This window comes from Abramis brama (genome assembly GCF_963993115.1).
Source record: "Abramis brama genome assembly, chromosome: 15".
Classification (NCBI taxonomy): domain Eukaryota; kingdom Metazoa; phylum Chordata; class Actinopteri; order Cypriniformes; family Leuciscidae; genus Abramis; species Abramis brama.
This window is the reverse complement of record NC_139977.1, coordinates 31018365-31035825: the sequence shown is the minus strand read 5'-3', so window position 1 is coordinate 31035825 and position 17461 is coordinate 31018365. Positions and strand designations below refer to the sequence as shown.

The following is a 17461-nucleotide window of genomic DNA, read 5'->3' as shown; positions in this document are numbered from 1 at the left end:
ATTTTGCATAAAGAAAATGAACAACACATTTGTATTGTGACATTATTTTCATGGCAATTAAGCACATTTTCACTCCTAATCTTAATTATGTAATGCATCCAGATCTGAGTTACTTCTATTCTCATTACTGAAATACACATGTTAAAATGAGTATAAAAGCAGTTTACTGAATACTACCTAGATATACACTACTTAACTATTTTAAAATAATATAAAAATGTTACACACTATATTACAGTGAGAATTCTTTCTGTTTTAGGATAAAATATGACCAATTTCTATAATATAAATATATAGATATATTTGTATAACAGTAACGAAATACGAGAGTACAATTTTCCAAGAGAATTGGGGGAATGAAAAAAAATGCCACTATCTTAATAGTAGTCTCAATTCTATATTTGTAGTTTAGGAATAAATATGACTCAAACAAGTTCTTGACAGATTTTGGTGAGATTCGCTCAAAGGCACAAACAATCATGATGCAATGGTGCAAAATATCTTGCCAATTACTAAAATCAATAATGAATTAAATGCCATCAAGATCTGCTATCAACATTACAGGTGACAACAGACTACAGGTAAGTACCTCATGAATAACCTACAGAATACAGGTAAGTTACACATTTACAGACTAGGTCAAACACCTGCAGGACATCAATGTTTAGACTGCAGTCTGTATGAACACAAATACTGTCTAATACACAGCCTATGATTTCACACAAGGCTGGTGAAGACTGATTAATAATATGTCATTCAAAACTTCCTGTAAATAACGTAATGGAATTAATTCACTTTGACATATTTGGGCTTTCCTCAGAGGGCTGTCAAATAACCCCTATACCTACCGCAGATAAAATCACTAGAATGCAGTTAAATATTCATTTTATATGACTATATTATGGTATGCAATTCCCTGTGTAGAAGTTAGTAAGTGTCCAGTAAGCTATACACTTAGCAACAATTAGCTTGCAGACTCGAGTGAATGGAGAAATCCATTATAAACCCGTTAGCTTCAATGCTGACATGCTAGCAGGCTAACGACAAGAATAACTTACCTGATGAATGTCAGAATTGACAGCGCCTCAGAAAAGCCACTCGCGTTCCTTAAGACAAGCGTCTATGTATTTTCAGAAGGAAAACAACTAAATGAGTCGTAATTAGTAATGGTAAATGTCCAGTAAAGTGTGTTTAACAGTGTAAGTTTGAGCTGTATTGACTCTGTTAGCTCTGCGTCTCCACGTCACCACTGACGCTCGTGACATCCCGAGCACGCGCAGAGCAACACTCCAATCCCACTAGGAGAGGCGGAGTACTCATGAATATTCATTAGAATCCTTAAAGACGATTGCCACGTAACGCAAGCAAGCACGATGTTATTAATATTCAGTAGTACATAAGCCTCAGATTATAGCTATATATACATCATATATAGCATATTAAAAAATATCTATGCGTAGCAAGGTTCGTAAATTCGCCATCGTGAAAAGGAATAAATACAGTAAAAGCGTTGTTAACCATTCAGATATACTACTTACTTAGATATACATAGGTAATATATAGTTTTCAACATTGATAATAATCAGAAATGTTTTGTTTGTTTTTAGCTTCAAATCAGCATATTAGAAGTAATGATGCTGAAAATTCAGCTTTGATCACAGGAATAAATTACAGTTTACAATATATGCACATAGAAAACAGTTATTTTAAAGTGAAATAATATTTCACAATATTTCTTTTACTGTATATTTGATCAAATAAAAGCAGCCTTGATGAGCAGCCTTTATTCTCGTGATTTATAGTCTTATATATAGTAATAATAAGTGTTGGGGGTAACTCATTACAAGTAACGTGAGTTACGTAATCAGATTACTTTTTTAAGTAGCTAGTAAAGTAATGCATTTCTTTTGAATTTACAATAAAATATCGGAGTTACTTTTTCAAATTAGTAATGCAAGTTACTTGTATTGACTGACAGCTCTCCTGTCTCCATGTTGAGAGGAATCAGGAGTGCATCCTACCAGAGGCGGACAGAGTACACAGCTTCATTACTTGAGTAAAAGTACAGATACCCCTTGCTAAATTTTACTCAAGTACAAGTAAAAGTACTACAGTCAGATGTCTACTTAAGTAAAAGTACTAAAGTACTTGTTTTTAAAAGTACTTGAGTATCAAGAGTACAAGAGTACATTTTCTAAATATTGCATTACTACTGCCACAGTGCTTTCATTGGTAAACACAGCAAACACTTGAAGCGAAAACTATCATTAACTTGTTCAGAAAATTGAAATAGGGCGAGGTGGGGCACGGGTTGGCACATTCCCGGGATGTGATATTTTTTTCCCCCAGGATGGTAGGGGAAGACTCATGAATATTCATTAGGGAAGTCATCCCTGATTGGTCTGATGACCTACCCCTAACCCCAGCCCTAAACCTACCCGTCACTGGGGGTCTTATGACCTCCCTAACCCCGCCCCTAAACCTACCCATCACTGGGGTTAAGACCAATCAGGGATGACTTCACTAATGAATATTCATGAGTCTTCCCCTACCATCTTGGGAAAAAAAATTATCGCTCCCGGGATGGACCTGCTGCGTCTTCATCCATTGTTTAGTCCATGGTTTCGTCTCTTATCTAAATCTGACCATGGAGTTGACTTTGGCGGAAAGCTGAAGGTGATTGCTGATAGGCTGTCCCAATCAGTGGCGCCTGCACAATCCAATCACATTTAAGAGGGAAACAACAAATTGAGGGTTTCCGAGATGTTTCTTTTTTCCTTTTTTTTTTTTTTTTTTTTTAGAAGAAGTAACAGGTACTCACGGTTATGGATAGAAATGTAGTGGAGTAAAGAGTACAATATTTGCCTCTCAAATGTACTTGAGTAAAGTCATGAGTACTCCCCAAAAATGATACTCGAGTAAAGTACAGACCCCTCAAAACTGTACTTAAGCACTGTACTCAAGTAAATGTACTCTGTTACTGTCCGGCTCTGCATCCTACTGTATTTTAGTTGTAGACTAAATGTGAGCAAGCATTTACTCATTGCACTTGCACAAAATCAGATTCAGTAGGCTATTCCTCAAAATGAATAAAAACAGTGAAGTAACAGTGATATCTTAAAATATGTCAGTCTTATTGTTTTGTCTCAAGATGCACACCAGTAATGTTTTTTTTCTAAGGCACGTTTAAAAAAAGCTACTTAAATGCACTAATTTAACTAAGGCCCAATCCTGGTTTAATCTAAGCCCAGTTTCTGAAACCAGGCTTTTTTAATCTCATTTTATTGTATTTGCTACTGACCTTCGATGATCCAATTCAGCCATACTAATAAGCAAAAATGACTAATTTTTTTATTTTTTATTGCTGAAGTGTTGAACTTCTTTTCCTGTGTCCTATTCTTCTGCAATCCAGAACAGCGGCACAGCTGTACGGTTTGTTTGAGCGTCGCCCTCTACTGTACAGGTGTGAATTAGCATTTCCTTTTACATTTACACTTCTGGTGTGAAAAGGCCTTTACATTTGCCAAAAATACAACTTTTAGTTGTACAAGCCCAGCCCAGGAGCGGAAAAGTGTGTGTGTGTAATGCAACACATTACTTTCCATAAAAAGTAACTAATTAATGCAATTAGTTACCATTTTAGGAAGTAACGCGATATTGTAATGCATGTAATGCCAACACTGGTAATAATAAACATGAAAAATGAAGAATGTACTTTTCACCACAAACAACGTCTCAAAGCCAGAAGTTCAATATCTTTTTCTTTATTTATAGACATTTGTGTAAAGTATTTTACAGTACATTACAGACAGACAATCCACAGAGCTGTGTAAAAGTAAATCTGTCACATTGATATGGCTAGGTAAAGCCTTTCGGTTCATTCAATATGCACATTTAGAACAACCAGCCTAATAAATATAGTGTTTTCTTATTAACGATATTATTATATGGCAGATTATTTTAAATCTTGTAACAGGTTTCACGTAACTAGGGTTAAAATGAGAAATATATGTCCGCCTCCCAAGTCCCTGTACCAAAAGTGCAAAGTCTTATGATATAAGAAAACAAAGTGAATGTCATTAAGGCTTCATTCTTGCGCAGACAGCTATTCCTGTCAAAGCTGATGGCAAGACAACCCATTTAAAAAGAGTTCTCAGAACAATGAAATATTAAATCAGAGAAGACACTACAGTGAGTGCATTAAAAATGATCTATGAAACCCAGATTTTACGGGACATATGTTGAAAAATAAAGCGGTTTGAAGACAGAGGCCTTGAGGAACAGATGAGTTCAGAAGTATTTATGTAAACATGAGGTTTCAATTCATTCATTTTTTCACGGTTCATAAGGAACATCATCTAGAACAAAACACCAACACCCTGCAGATTAAACCGTGAGGAGATTTCATTGTGAGGTTTGTGGGATTCGGCCCTTTGCTTGGACATTCTGCAAAAGGGAACCAAAAAAAAACAAAACATTTTGAACATTTCAAGATAAAGATCTTCAGAATGTCCTGAAGAGAAAAATAATTTAATCAACACCTTCACTACACTGCAAAATTATAAAAAATCATTTTCTTAATCAGTATTTTTTGTATTGTGTTTCAGTAAAAATATGTAGACAAGACCCTTAAACAACGTGAATTAACTTGAGAAGCAAAATTGCAAAGTATTAATGAAATTTTGTTTTATGATATTTTTCAAGGGGGTGAGAAATAAATAAAATATATTATCTGTATATATATCAAATATATATGTATATATGTCGAATCTTACACCATTTTGCTTGTTAACAAAATATACATTACTTTAAGAAAGTTGATATTTTTAGTGGAAAAAATACTGTAAGAAAATGATTCTTTGCAGTGTATAAAGAAAGAACGTTTTTATCGGTGATGAGATTAGAAACATGCATACACACACACACACACACACACAAACTCTTTCTCTCTTTGAAGGGCAGGACCCTTATTTGTACTTGTGCAAAAAACGGACAAAAGTGTGACTCCAAAATAAAACACACGGTAAAAACCTGAGAAAAACAATTTGTTGTGCGCAGTGCACAACGTTAAAACCTGTACAGGTCATCGGTGAGTGTTTACTTGTACTTTCCCTTTAAAGCCCTTCTTCCCCCATTTCCCATTGGCTCTTTCATTTGTCCCGCCCCTTAAATGACACGTAGCCTCTTCCTATTGGCCCGTTCCAGTGGGCAGCTCAGATATGACCGGGTAAAGGCACATTACGAATGCAGGTAGAGAGTGTCTCAGATGTTTTCAGCCTGAGGAACCTCTCGTATGCTGTCTCTGAGTTCAGGACGAACGCGCGGCCGCTGGCGAATGCTGCGCCCCGTAGCGATGATGTCGGCGTAGCCGCGGGAGTGCGAGAAGGCGTAAGCTGAGCGACGAGACCGTCCGCCACGCACGAATGTTGGCTTCTTCTTCCTCCTCTCCTCCTCTTCATCCTCAAGCTCATATTTCTTCCTGTTCCTCTGGACCTGGAGGAACAACATGAGACAATAAAACATCTGAATGGTGTATTTAATCTAGAATATTCTGTGCGTCACCAATTATGCCCTTTTAGAAAGAGTTGATTTTGTTTCTGGGCTCTATAAGAATAGGTTTTCATGCTTGAATGTTCATTATTTTTCCTCATACATTTCTGAAATGCATAACTTGGAAATGCATAACTTGCTTTGAAACGATATGTATTGTGAAAAGCGCTATACAAATAAATGTGAATTGAAATGAATTATTTTTGCAGCTCCTCTCTTCCCAGTCTGTCAGTAACGCTGTGTTTAGTTCCTGTCTCTATGAAGCCCCTCCTTCTGAAAAGCACAGTGAGCTCTGATTGGTCGGCTGGAGCAGTGTGTTGTGATTGGTCAACCGCTCTATTGTGTTTGAAAAATGTTCCGCCCCCTTACCATAACATGAGTTTTAACACACTACTAACTAACTCAACCAAGCCCCGCCCCTTTATTCTGCATATTAATTATTTAAATGAGGAATATTGAAGACTACAATGGAGGCGTTTCAGGGAGTTCAGAAACACTGACACTGATATAGAGAAGAACTTTGTAGAGCTTTTTCATGCTCAAACAGCGACATTACACCCTGAAGCATTATCGGTCCTGTTGAGGACGCCGCTGATCTCACCTTGTCTCCAACAGAGGGCCAGATGGTTTGATAGAGGAACTGGATGCAGATGACAGGAAGAAGACAGATTCCCACCGTCAGAATGATGGTCAGCCACAGGTACGGCTGTCTCAGGGCGTTCGACGCGGCACCTAGACGTCAGAACAACGACGAGATTATTACACACCAGACCATAACATGGTCTCTGTTTGAGAATGAACAGTGAAGATAACAGTGTAGTAAATGTTTCCTGTATGCCATGGAAGCTTACAGACCAAAAGTTTCATTTTAGAAGCATTTATATACTATTATAGTTTTTATTAATATTTAAAAATAGCTTTTTTACATTTTCAGTTTTTCAGTATTACTTTAAAAGATTTTGTTATGTGCTTTTGTCATTTGTATTAATTTGTAATATTACAATTTAAGATGAATTCATTTTTATTTCAGTTGTAGTTTTTATACATAGTAACTGCAAAAAAATTGAAATGTTGAAACACTAAAATTAGTAACTGGTAAATTAGTAAAATTAATTTAATTTTAAATTTTTAAAGTATAATTTTTGTTTAATTTAAGACTTTCTTCTAATATCTGTAATACTAATATTTTTTTTCCAGCATTATATTTTCAGTGTGTTTTTGTCATTTGTGTTACTATTACTATTTTTATGTTTAATATATTGTTTAAAATTGATTTTAGTGCTTTAGAGCTACTTTGAACTTCTTATTGCAGTTAGTTTCAAATTTCCACTTAAAATTGTATCTAATATTTATATTTTATTCTAATTCAGCTTTAATTCAATTAAAAAAAGTTTTTAACTTTAGCTAACAAAAATAACTCTGCATTATGCGACTAAATGTATTATGTGAAGTTTCAAAATGACATCAAATTCATATATTCAATTTAAATTCTTCTTTTAAATGCAGATTTAAAAAGATTTTTTAGATATTTATATATTTGTTTGACTAATTTACATGGCGATTAAATAAAATAATAAATAATCATCAGTATTCCTCAACTCTGTAATAAAGCCTACCATCTCTTAGCCATTATTTTATGTTAAAAGGACCTGTGATTTTTTAATTCTGTAGCTTTTGAATCACATTTCTATAAAAACATGTATATCATGCAATGTTTAAATCTCAATAATCATAAAATTGTGATGCAACTTTTTGCTCGTATCACCCATCGCTATCGATGTCATTTTTACACGAGACCAGGAAATCCTTCTCATATAAAGTGCACACATAAGGCCTCAGAAGACCTGGAATTTAGTGCAAAAGACTCATTTTATTTTTGTTTTGGGAGTCATTTCTTGAGCTTCGGTTCCAGTTTGCAAACTATACCAGTAGACATTGTGCAATAAAGGTTACTATGACTTCATTGCCCACCTGTGAAAGTGAAGGTTGTTGGGAAAATGACATGGATTCCTGCACTGTGGATGTCAAACATGATGCCGAAGTAAAGGGCTATACTGCCGATCACTGCAAAAAAGTTCACGAATGTCCAGTAGGAGGTGTTTAATGAGATCTGGGGATGACAAGAAAAAAAAATACTACATCAGAAATCATCTAGAACATTCTATAAAGATCAGCTCTATAGTCAAGTTCAATCCATGTTAGAAACAAGCTAGACATAAAATGTATGTCTCTTTATTTGGAAACTGAAAAGTTTGTTGTGCAATATAAAACCCAATGAAATGTGGTCACATGATCAAGATTGGCCAATCGGGTACCTGCAGGTTGACGGTGATGATGAGCGAGGAGGCGGCCACCACAGCGAAGGACTGGTAATCGGACGGAGCCTCCCCGTCCTGTCCCATCGTCTGCCGGAACGCACCGTACGGGATGAAGAAGATCATGAGGGAGGTGAAGATGCCGTGGAACAAACTGATGAAGAAGTTCCTGTAGTTGAACAACGATCCTTGCTGGCCAGGAAGATAGAGCTTCGGGAACCGTAAACTCAGTTTGTCATTCACATCCTACACAAGGAAGAAAGGAAGAAAAAGATGTGGTTTAAAGGCTGGAAACGTCCTGTGTGCGCTCAACATAGTCTTGGCTGTGTAAATAGGGGAAAAAACAATGTGGGTCGGACCAATAACCACAACACTATAAACTCTCGTAGCCAATCAGCAGAAGGGGGCGTATCCGCTTATGATGGGGAGGAGAGAGAGAGAGCAAACGGGGACGGCTGAGATTTTAAGGACCCACAGTAATACTGGAAAAGCTTTCCAGCGCTGGAGAGACGTTAAGAGACAGAACCAAGATATGCTGTTGTTGTTGAATCACAGCTGATTCATCCACACTTGCGTGAGCTGTCTGATGTTAGTCGTTGCCAGTGTTGCATAACGTGTTTGTTATTTTGGGGGCGGAGCAATGAAGGGAGGGTGTGTTTGGGTGTCGATTTCAATATGTTATTTAATAGTTTTAGTTAACGTTAATAACCCTGAATTATGCTACGAAACATGATGGGAAGTTACAAAATGAAATCCAATTGCATTTCTTTTAAAGGCAATTTAAAATAAGGTTAGATGTCTTTTAAATGCAGATAATAAATAAATAGTTATTTATGCATTTTTGAAAAATATTCTTCAATTCTGTGACAAGCCTAGCTTCTCTTGGCCATTATTCTATGACAAGCGATACCTGATCCAGAAGGCCGACGAGGAGAACGGGCAGACTGCTGTAACAGACGTTGTACAGGGTGATGAACCAGTCTTCATAAGCCGTCTACACAACACAAACAAGAACGTTTAAAAACAAGGATCAGCTTAAAACAGAGATTTTGAGATACGGAAATCCTTCTCTTGCCTGTGAGGAAAATCCGTTGAAGAAGGAGAACCAGAAGTGCACCAGGGTGAAGGCGAAGTTCTTGTAGAAGAAGTACCGGAGGAATTTGCACATTCGGATGTAGGACCAGCGCCCGTGGACCAGCAGGAGGCGCTGTAGGAAGCGGAACTGAGCGAAGGCGTAATCGCTGGACATCACCGCCTGCATCCCCTCCTGACCACTGATGCCCACACCGATGTCTGCGGCTGCAGAGGAGCATGGGAAGGAAAGGATGGCTTTCTTTAAACATTTATTATGACTTCATACTTTAAATAAAATTAATTTGAACTAAAATAAAATATTTAAAAAAACAAACATTTATCAATTATATATCTCTATGAATGAATAAATACATAAAAACAAAACTATAAATGCACTTTCTATAAATATACAATAATAAATACAAAAACTCGTTAAATAAAATAAATAAGTAAACAAATAATTCTATAAATACATACTAAATAAATAAATAAATATCAATTGATAATTTTAAAACGAATAAATAACATCAATAATAATATCTGCTAAATATCTACTAAAATAACTAAAACAGAAATTGGAATAAAATTAAAACTAAATAGAAAATGAAAATATAAAAATAACTAAATGCTAAAACTTTAACTAAAATTAAAATATTTGGAAAAAAAATTAAAAATAATAGTATGTCATTAGATATGTATCCTATTTCATACACCTATCTTGTATGCGAATTTTGGGATCTTGCAAAATCTTGCAAAAACACTGGATTAAAAACGCCAGGATGTGCATTAAATTCTAACAATGTGCATAAAAAACGTATGCGTTCAGTTGAGGTGGATTTTTTTTTTATCCGATGAGAAGACATGCACATAAACTACGATGGAAACATGTTCACTGAATACATCCCTCATGAGCAACAAAAACCTCACGTGATTTCAACAGAGCATGTGATTGGATAACTGGACTAACCAGCGGACCAATCGCATCGCACAGCATCTCAAATATTGGTTTGGTGGTTTTGAAATGCCTGAGCCAAAGACTGAGCCGGTTTAATTCCCTCCCTCATAGACTGTGATCCCAAACACCAGCATCCAAACGCAAGATAACATGACAGTGTTTACTGTGTTTCATCTGCCGCTCTGAGACGCAAGTTTATGATGTACGTAAAAAGAGCCACAGTGATTTCCAGCTTTATTTTACAGATATTTTGTGCCAATTTTCAGGAAGTGATGATTTTGTTCTCTTCGACTCACTGGCTGGAAACGGTGCTTCATTCACAAATATTTTATGCGATATTCCAATTTCGACCATGAGTTAAATATGCAACTTTGGATGGAAACACAGCCATCGACACTAAAACAACACTGGTCAGGATCAGTTAAACTCACTCTTGATCATGTTGACGTCGTTGGCTCCGTCCCCGATGGACAGGGTCACGGCCTTCTTGTAGCGCTTCACCAGACTGACCACGTTTGCCTTCTGCTTGGGTGTCACTCGACAGCAGATCACCGAGCTGCACTCGCACGCCATGTCGACGAAGTCTTCCTGCCTCTTCTCCTTCTCCCACTCATCGATGGGTTGGTTGACGTCCGGAGGGTTGTTGGAGTTCCTGTAGCGTTTCCTGAGCTTCTTCAGACGCAAGCGACGCCGCTTCTTTTTCTTCTCGTACAGTATCTCGTTCTGCATGGAGAGGAGAAAGTCTTTTTAAATTCCTAGTAGGAGATACAAATTTGTAACTTTAAGGCTTGGAAATCTTTAATTCATTTCCCTTTGTCCTGGTCAACTTGGACACAGGACTTGATGACTAAAGTATTACCTATAGTTCAGACTAGATTGCTTTATCTCAAACAGTAGAGCATTGCGCTAGCAACGCCAAGGTCATGGGTTCGATTATCAGGGAATGCGTGAACTGCTAACATGTATACAATGAATGCAACGTAAGTCACTTTGTATAAAAGCATCTGCTAAAAGTGTAAATGTAAGGTTATTTATTTATGACCATTTTAAAGGCAATATTAAGGGCATTTATGATTAGTCTTTTATGCAAGTGGTAATTATAAGATAAATGCCAATATATGTTAACATTTTCACAATGTTCATTTCAATGTTTCAGTCACTGCAAGATAAATTCCGTCACTGCAAGATAATTTCCATGTTTTACTTATTTTAATTATCTATTAAATGTTTGTTTTATTAACATGAAATTTGAAAATGACAGCAAATGTCATGTCAGCTGCTCATTATCATCAAGACAACGAACGTTTTACTTTTTTTTTTTATTCATTTCATTAAATTAATTAAAAATGTTTTGTGCTAAGCACAATAAAAAAAATGCAGTATTTGTTGAATCGAAAACTCAAAAGAACAGAATTTATTTGAAATAGAAAATTTCATAACATTATAAATGTCTTTACTGTCACTTTTGATACATTTACTGTAATGCATCCTTGCTGAAATCTGAAAAGTCATTTATTTCTTAATTTCTTAAGAGAAAATGTACTGACTTTTTAATGATTGTGTATAAATTGATAGCATTTGTCCACCTCTGATTTGGCTTATTTGATGCATTAATTTAGACAAAAAACATAAGTACACGATCATTTCTGCACTTGCAAGAGATGAACCGTTGAGCTTTTATTTTGACGGAAATCTTAAAACATAATCTGAGAGATAATCAGAGGAAGAGGAGTGTACCAGCCAGCCTCCGGTGATGATGAGGGCGTTCTTGCCCGGCTCCGGGAAAAACGTCTCCTTCAGTTTCTTACTGCGTCCTTGAGGGTCGTTTCGCCTTTGGGTCTGTCTGTTCCTCAGCTGTACACTGAGAGAGAGAGAACGAAAGAGTCTCGACTTTAGAAACCGAATCGAACCACTCACACAGTCACAGACTAGCTGAAACATACTTCACATCCTCTCCGTAGTGGATCTTCATGTCGTCTGTGAGCAGTTCGCAGGAGTAGCCGATGTTCTCAGCGGTCTCTGAGCACGTGACAAACAAAACGCATTATAAATCAAACCAATCTCCCTTAAAACATCAGAATCGTGCACTTGTCCACCGCTCACCTTTCTTGTCTCCGGTCAGAACCCAGATCTTGATGTCAGCTTTGGCCAGTTTTGCGATGGTCTCCGGAACGCCGTCCTGAAGTTTGTCCTCAATGGCTGTCGCTCCAATCAGCTGAATAAATGAGCATAAACGGCACATTTATCAATCACATATCTCTATGAATGAATAAATACATAAATGCACTCTCTATATACAGTAATAAATACAAAAACTCTATAAATAAAATCAATAAGTAAACAAATAAGTCTTTAAATGCATAAAAATGCAAATAAATAAATAAATAAATAAATAAATATCAATTGATAATTTTAATATGAATCAATATATATATATATATATATATATATATATATATATATATATATATATATATATATATATATATATATATATATATATATATATATATATATATATATATATATATATATATATATACACACACACATATACATGCCTGTAAAATGCCTGTATTTTTGCACAACTTAGGAAATAAGACGTTTATAAAGTTTGTGCAATTAAATTATTTACACACTATTAACTTAAAATTCAATTAAAAAATATTTTTACATTATAGATGATATATTATTCTCGTTTTTAGTCACTTTGGATAAAAGTGCCAGCTAAATGAATAAATGTAAATGTCAAAGTTATCAAAATTAGCTGATGATTGTCAGATTAATGAGCCTGACCAATATCTCGCTCTATCACTTGTCTCATTTGTAAATGTTCCACTGTTGTTTCCGTACCATGAGGTTATTCTCGATCTCCTCGTACACCTCGTCCAGAGCCTCCTCGCGGTTCCCCATGGAGATGCTGGCTTGCTGGTGCTTCAGGGCCCAGGCGTCGTACTCCTTCTGACTGATGTCCTTGTAGCCCAGACACAGAGTCCGCAGGGTCTCGTTCGCAAAGATCTGGAGGACAAATCAAACTGTTCAGCATAACAAAAACTATAACTTTCTTATAGCAAAAACGTTGTTTCTTTCATGCTCTGGTCAATTTGGAGATCTATCTATCTATCCATCTATCCATCCATCCATCCATCCATCCATCCATCCATCCATCCATCCATCCATCCATCCATCCATCCATCTATCCATCTATCCATCTATCCATCCATCTATCCATCCATCTATCTATCCATCTATCTATCCATCTATCCATCTATCCATCCATCCATCTGTCATTTTATCCATCCATCCATCCATCCATCCATCCATCCATCTGTTCGTCCGTCTGTCCATCTATCTAATGTATTTATAGATTGATTGTACATTTGTACTGTTTAACTGATTGATTGATTTTTACTGTTTTATTTTTAGAGAGTACATTTATAATTTCATTTACTGATTGATTTCATAATTTATTGGTTTGTTTATTTATAGAGAGTGCTTTACATACACCAAACTTTACAGTTTTATCCATATCTATATGCTGAAGTTTTTACAGAGGGGTTTTGGTCATAAAGCATTCACATTTTATTCCTAAAAACATGATGAAAACTCCTTTTGTCAACAATTTTTAGTTATCATAGGGTGTCAATGACATCAAATCTGACATGGCGCATCGTCTACTGAAGACGAGTAATATTGAGTACTTTTATGATATTTTTATGATGCTTTTTGTATGTTTTGGAGCTTGACAGATTTAAAAATTCTCCTTTTGTGCTCTACAAAAAACAAACATGGTCAACAAATACTTGCATTTGCTAATGAATTGAATAAATGTGTTGGTACTCACATCCAGAGCCTCTTGTGTCGTTTCCTTATGCAAGCTATCTGGATTGAGTCGCTGGTAGACCACAGTGTCTGCGCCCTTACAGTACAGGCGGATACGACCATCCGGAAATTTCACTGCACACGAACACACAGAAGAGTGAGAAACAGACGCCAGTGATTGACAGACAGCAACAGAAGAAGAGAAAGAGCACTCACGGATGATGGACATGCGTTTGCGGTCGCTGTTGAAGTCGAGCAGAGCGAGCATCGTGTAGGTCACCTCTTGGTCCATCTCTAAGATGGTGATGGTGTCCTGCGTTCGGGACAGGAACACAAACCCAAAGTTGCGCGCGGCCGAGACCAGAGCGCCCTCATCAGGAGATGCGGCCTGGTACACCAACTCGCCTGAAAGTGACCAAATGTGCAGGAATATCAGCTGCCATTTTGTCAACTTTTGATCAGATCGTACACAAAATAGGATTAAGAATGCTAAATAATAAATAGGGTTATGTGACAACAGCGTAGCAAACTAGCGTATCTGAAATGTGTCATTGCGTTCGGTCAGCAGAGATTGTTTCCTCACCCTCTTTCTGCTCAACCATGACGGTGTGACACAGGGACAAGAGTTTGAAGAACTCCAGTACTTGCGCGTCCTTCTTCGAACGGATGCAGGAAATGAGGGAGTGGTCATCAAACTGGAAATTCTTGTCAAAGTATTTATTCCAGCTGAAATCCACAGGCTGAGGAAAGAAATCAGAGAGGAAGTGAAATTACCACGTTAAAAATGTCAATAAATAACAACAAAACTATAAGTGCACTCTTTATAAATACAAAGTATTCATTAAAAAGTCTATAAATGCACTCTATAAATAAAAATAAAAAGGAAATAAATTAAATGATATAAATGCACTGTAAATAATAATAAAAAAAGCTATAAATGGTCTCTCAAGGAATAATACATATATTAACAAACCTATAAATGCACTCTCTATAAATATAACAAATAAAAACTCTATAAATGCACGCACTTAAATAAAACTGTAAATGCACTCTCTATAAAAAAAGAAAAAAAGAAAACGTATGCCCTCTTTATGACTTAATACATTTATAACAAAACTATAAGTGCACTCTCTCTATATATCTTTTTTTTTAAAATCTATAAATGCACTCTATAAATGAAAATAATAAGGGGTAACACTTTATTTTACAGTGTCCTTTATGCACAATTACATGCAACTAACCCTCAACCAAATCCTAATCCTACCCTAACCCTATAGTAAGTACATGTAGTTGCTTAATATTACTCAGTACTTAAATATATAATTAGACTGTAACAATGACACCTTAAAATAAAGTGTAACCTAATAATGTAATAAATTAAATTATAAAAACGCACTTAATAAATGATATAAATGCACTTTGCATACACACCTTTCCACGCTCCGAGGCCCGACCGTTTGCACTGGAGGAATCACCTGTAGACGATCAGAGCACATGAATGTAGTTTACTGAATTATTCAAAACAATAATACATACAAAATAGCACTTTAAATAGCACTAGAAGATAAAGCAGACGGCACAGAACGAACTCGACATGCTGTCTTAAATAGGAGGCACTCATTTAACACTTATTGTTATGGATTTATAAGTATGAGCAATAGTAATTGCCTTAACGATAAAGCTCTAATAATGTGATGTGATTATGGAAAGGGAGTGCTATTAAATTATTTAATGGCAAGGTCGAAGGTGTCAGCGTGTTTTAAACTCTTCTGCTGTACCCAACCACAGAAACCTGACCTCTGTGAAACTAAAGCGTAGAATCACACACCGTATCACCACACACACACACACACACACACACACGCGAGACAACAGCACAACAAGAGACACGCACATTTACACGCGTCTCGAATCACAGGAGGACAGAGATCAGGGCTGTATCAAGCATGAAGGATTATACGTGATCGGGCACGACTACAGCCTTTCACACTCGACCCATTACATTTTCAACACTTAAACATGTGTATCAGCTCTTTACACACATCTAATGGTTTGACCAATAAAACCTCATACCAATATTTATATGATCAAAAAGTTTAGCTTGTAATGTAAATTAATGAGATCTTTATAACAGTATAACAGACTACTTACATAAATTGCATTTAAATATCAGTCGTTATTGTATATCTGCTAAAAATACGTCTAAGTAAGATGATTTTTAAATGCTTAGTTTTATGATCAAAGCTCTGTCGTTTTAAAACGCATAATGCAAAGCAATACAATGATGATTGAGAGATGAAGAAATAAACCTTCCTCAAAAGCCTGATGATCATATTTGAGACTCACATTTGAACAAAAAAGTAAACCTAAGTTGCTTCAGTCTAGTAGGTGTTCATGTCTTGAAATATTACTAACAATGTCAAAGTTATTCATAAGTTTACTTTATAAAAAATCAGTCAAGATTTCACAGCAAAAAGACACATGAACCATGAGCTGAAGCTGGACGTCTTTACAATTATACTAAAATGACTTGCTAAAAAAGTCTAAACTGTCCATCAGACGACAGAAGGCATGTTTTCAGCAAAGTTTGATCACTTAGAAGCTTTGGATATTTGCGCATCACACGGTACAGTGAGCTTGATCCGTTTAACTTCCCCAGGAAGCATTTCAGGACTTATGTTGTTCCTATCTGCTCTCTAAAAGCTCCAACGGTCTCTTTTCACAAGGTTAGCAGTTTGCCGAAGCCCTCACCGTAAGTGCGTCCTGAAACGGTGCACTTCTTGAAGGCCATGATGTTCTGAGTGAGCGTGCCGGTTTTATCGGAGAAGATGTACTCGATCTGACCCAGCTGCTCGTTCAGGGTGGTGGTTCTGGCTTTGGCTGGCGTGTCCTTCTCAGCGTAATACATCTGCAGATCCCAGTTAATGAACTTACTCTGGCCCAGTCGGATCACCTCCACGCTGAAGGACAAGGAGGGAACAGAAGCGAATGAGTTATCTGATGAACAGCCGTCTGTGTGCTCAGGGACTGGTGTTGTGCACTGATATCGTACCTCACGTAAAGAGAGATGGGCACCATGGTGTTGAGGATGATGATGTAGCCCCAGAAACTGAGGAACCCTCGGTAAGATGAAGAATAGCCCAGGCCGTCTTTAAGATACCAGGCCTTAGAGCCGATGCTCTCGTACCAGTACGTGTGTCCGATGGCCAGACCCGCACACAGCAAAACCAGCAACCCAAAGATCTGCCAGTGAGAAAGAGAGAGCGATGGAAATATTAATGATAACGGATTTATTGCAAATGCTTCTCTAGAAATGTGCTCTCTAGAAATAAAAACAAATGGACAAAACTTTATAAATGTAGTCTCTCTATTTAAGATTAATAAATAAATAAAAACTCTGGAAATGGAGTCTATAAATAAAAGTAAAACATAAATACAAATAAATAACCTCAATAAAAATATAATAGATAAAATAAATAATACTAAGAATGCACTCTTTATGAATAAAATAACAAATAAAATAAATAAAACTTCATGAATGTATTAACTATAAATAAAAATATATAAAATCTAGAAATGCAGTCTATAAATAAAAGTTTTTAAAAAACACAGAAATAAAAAAACTCAATTAAAAATGAATAGATAAAATAAATAAAACTGAATACACTCTATAAATAAAATAAAATGTACTCTAAAAATAAAAGTAAAACATTATTTATATAAATAAAGCATTAATATAAAATTT

At 36.1% G+C, this 17461-nt stretch overlaps 2 protein-coding genes across 2 annotated transcripts in view; both read right to left on the bottom strand.

The window, feature by feature from the left end:
- dym (dymeclin) overlaps nt 1-1268 on the bottom strand; it is a 79725-nt gene extending 78457 nt beyond the window's left edge. Inside the window, exon 1 of the mRNA XM_084136766.1 lies at nt 1059-1268. The gene's annotated coding sequence lies outside the window, so the exon portion shown is untranslated. The remainder of the gene's footprint in view (nt 1-1058) is intronic.
- A 2482-nt stretch (nt 1269-3750) lies between these two features.
- Nucleotides 3751-17461, bottom strand: part of atp8b1 (ATPase phospholipid transporting 8B1) — a 37099-nt gene continuing 23388 nt past the window's right edge. The window contains exons 12-28 of the mRNA XM_084136999.1: nt 16769-16959; nt 16468-16676; nt 15148-15191; nt 14300-14456; nt 13933-14121; nt 13739-13851; nt 12748-12912; nt 11998-12109; nt 11838-11913; nt 11632-11755; nt 10326-10617; nt 8941-9164; nt 8776-8859; nt 7866-8111; nt 7522-7660; nt 6152-6282; nt 3751-5493 (exon numbers count right to left, since the gene is read on the bottom strand). Of these exons, the coding sequence (XP_083993125.1) occupies nt 5263-5493; nt 6152-6282; nt 7522-7660; nt 7866-8111; nt 8776-8859; nt 8941-9164; nt 10326-10617; nt 11632-11755; nt 11838-11913; nt 11998-12109; nt 12748-12912; nt 13739-13851; nt 13933-14121; nt 14300-14456; nt 15148-15191; nt 16468-16676; nt 16769-16959 (2727 nt within the window). The 3' untranslated portion in view covers nt 3751-5262. The remainder of the gene's footprint in view (nt 5494-6151; nt 6283-7521; nt 7661-7865; nt 8112-8775; nt 8860-8940; nt 9165-10325; nt 10618-11631; nt 11756-11837; nt 11914-11997; nt 12110-12747; nt 12913-13738; nt 13852-13932; nt 14122-14299; nt 14457-15147; nt 15192-16467; nt 16677-16768; nt 16960-17461) is intronic.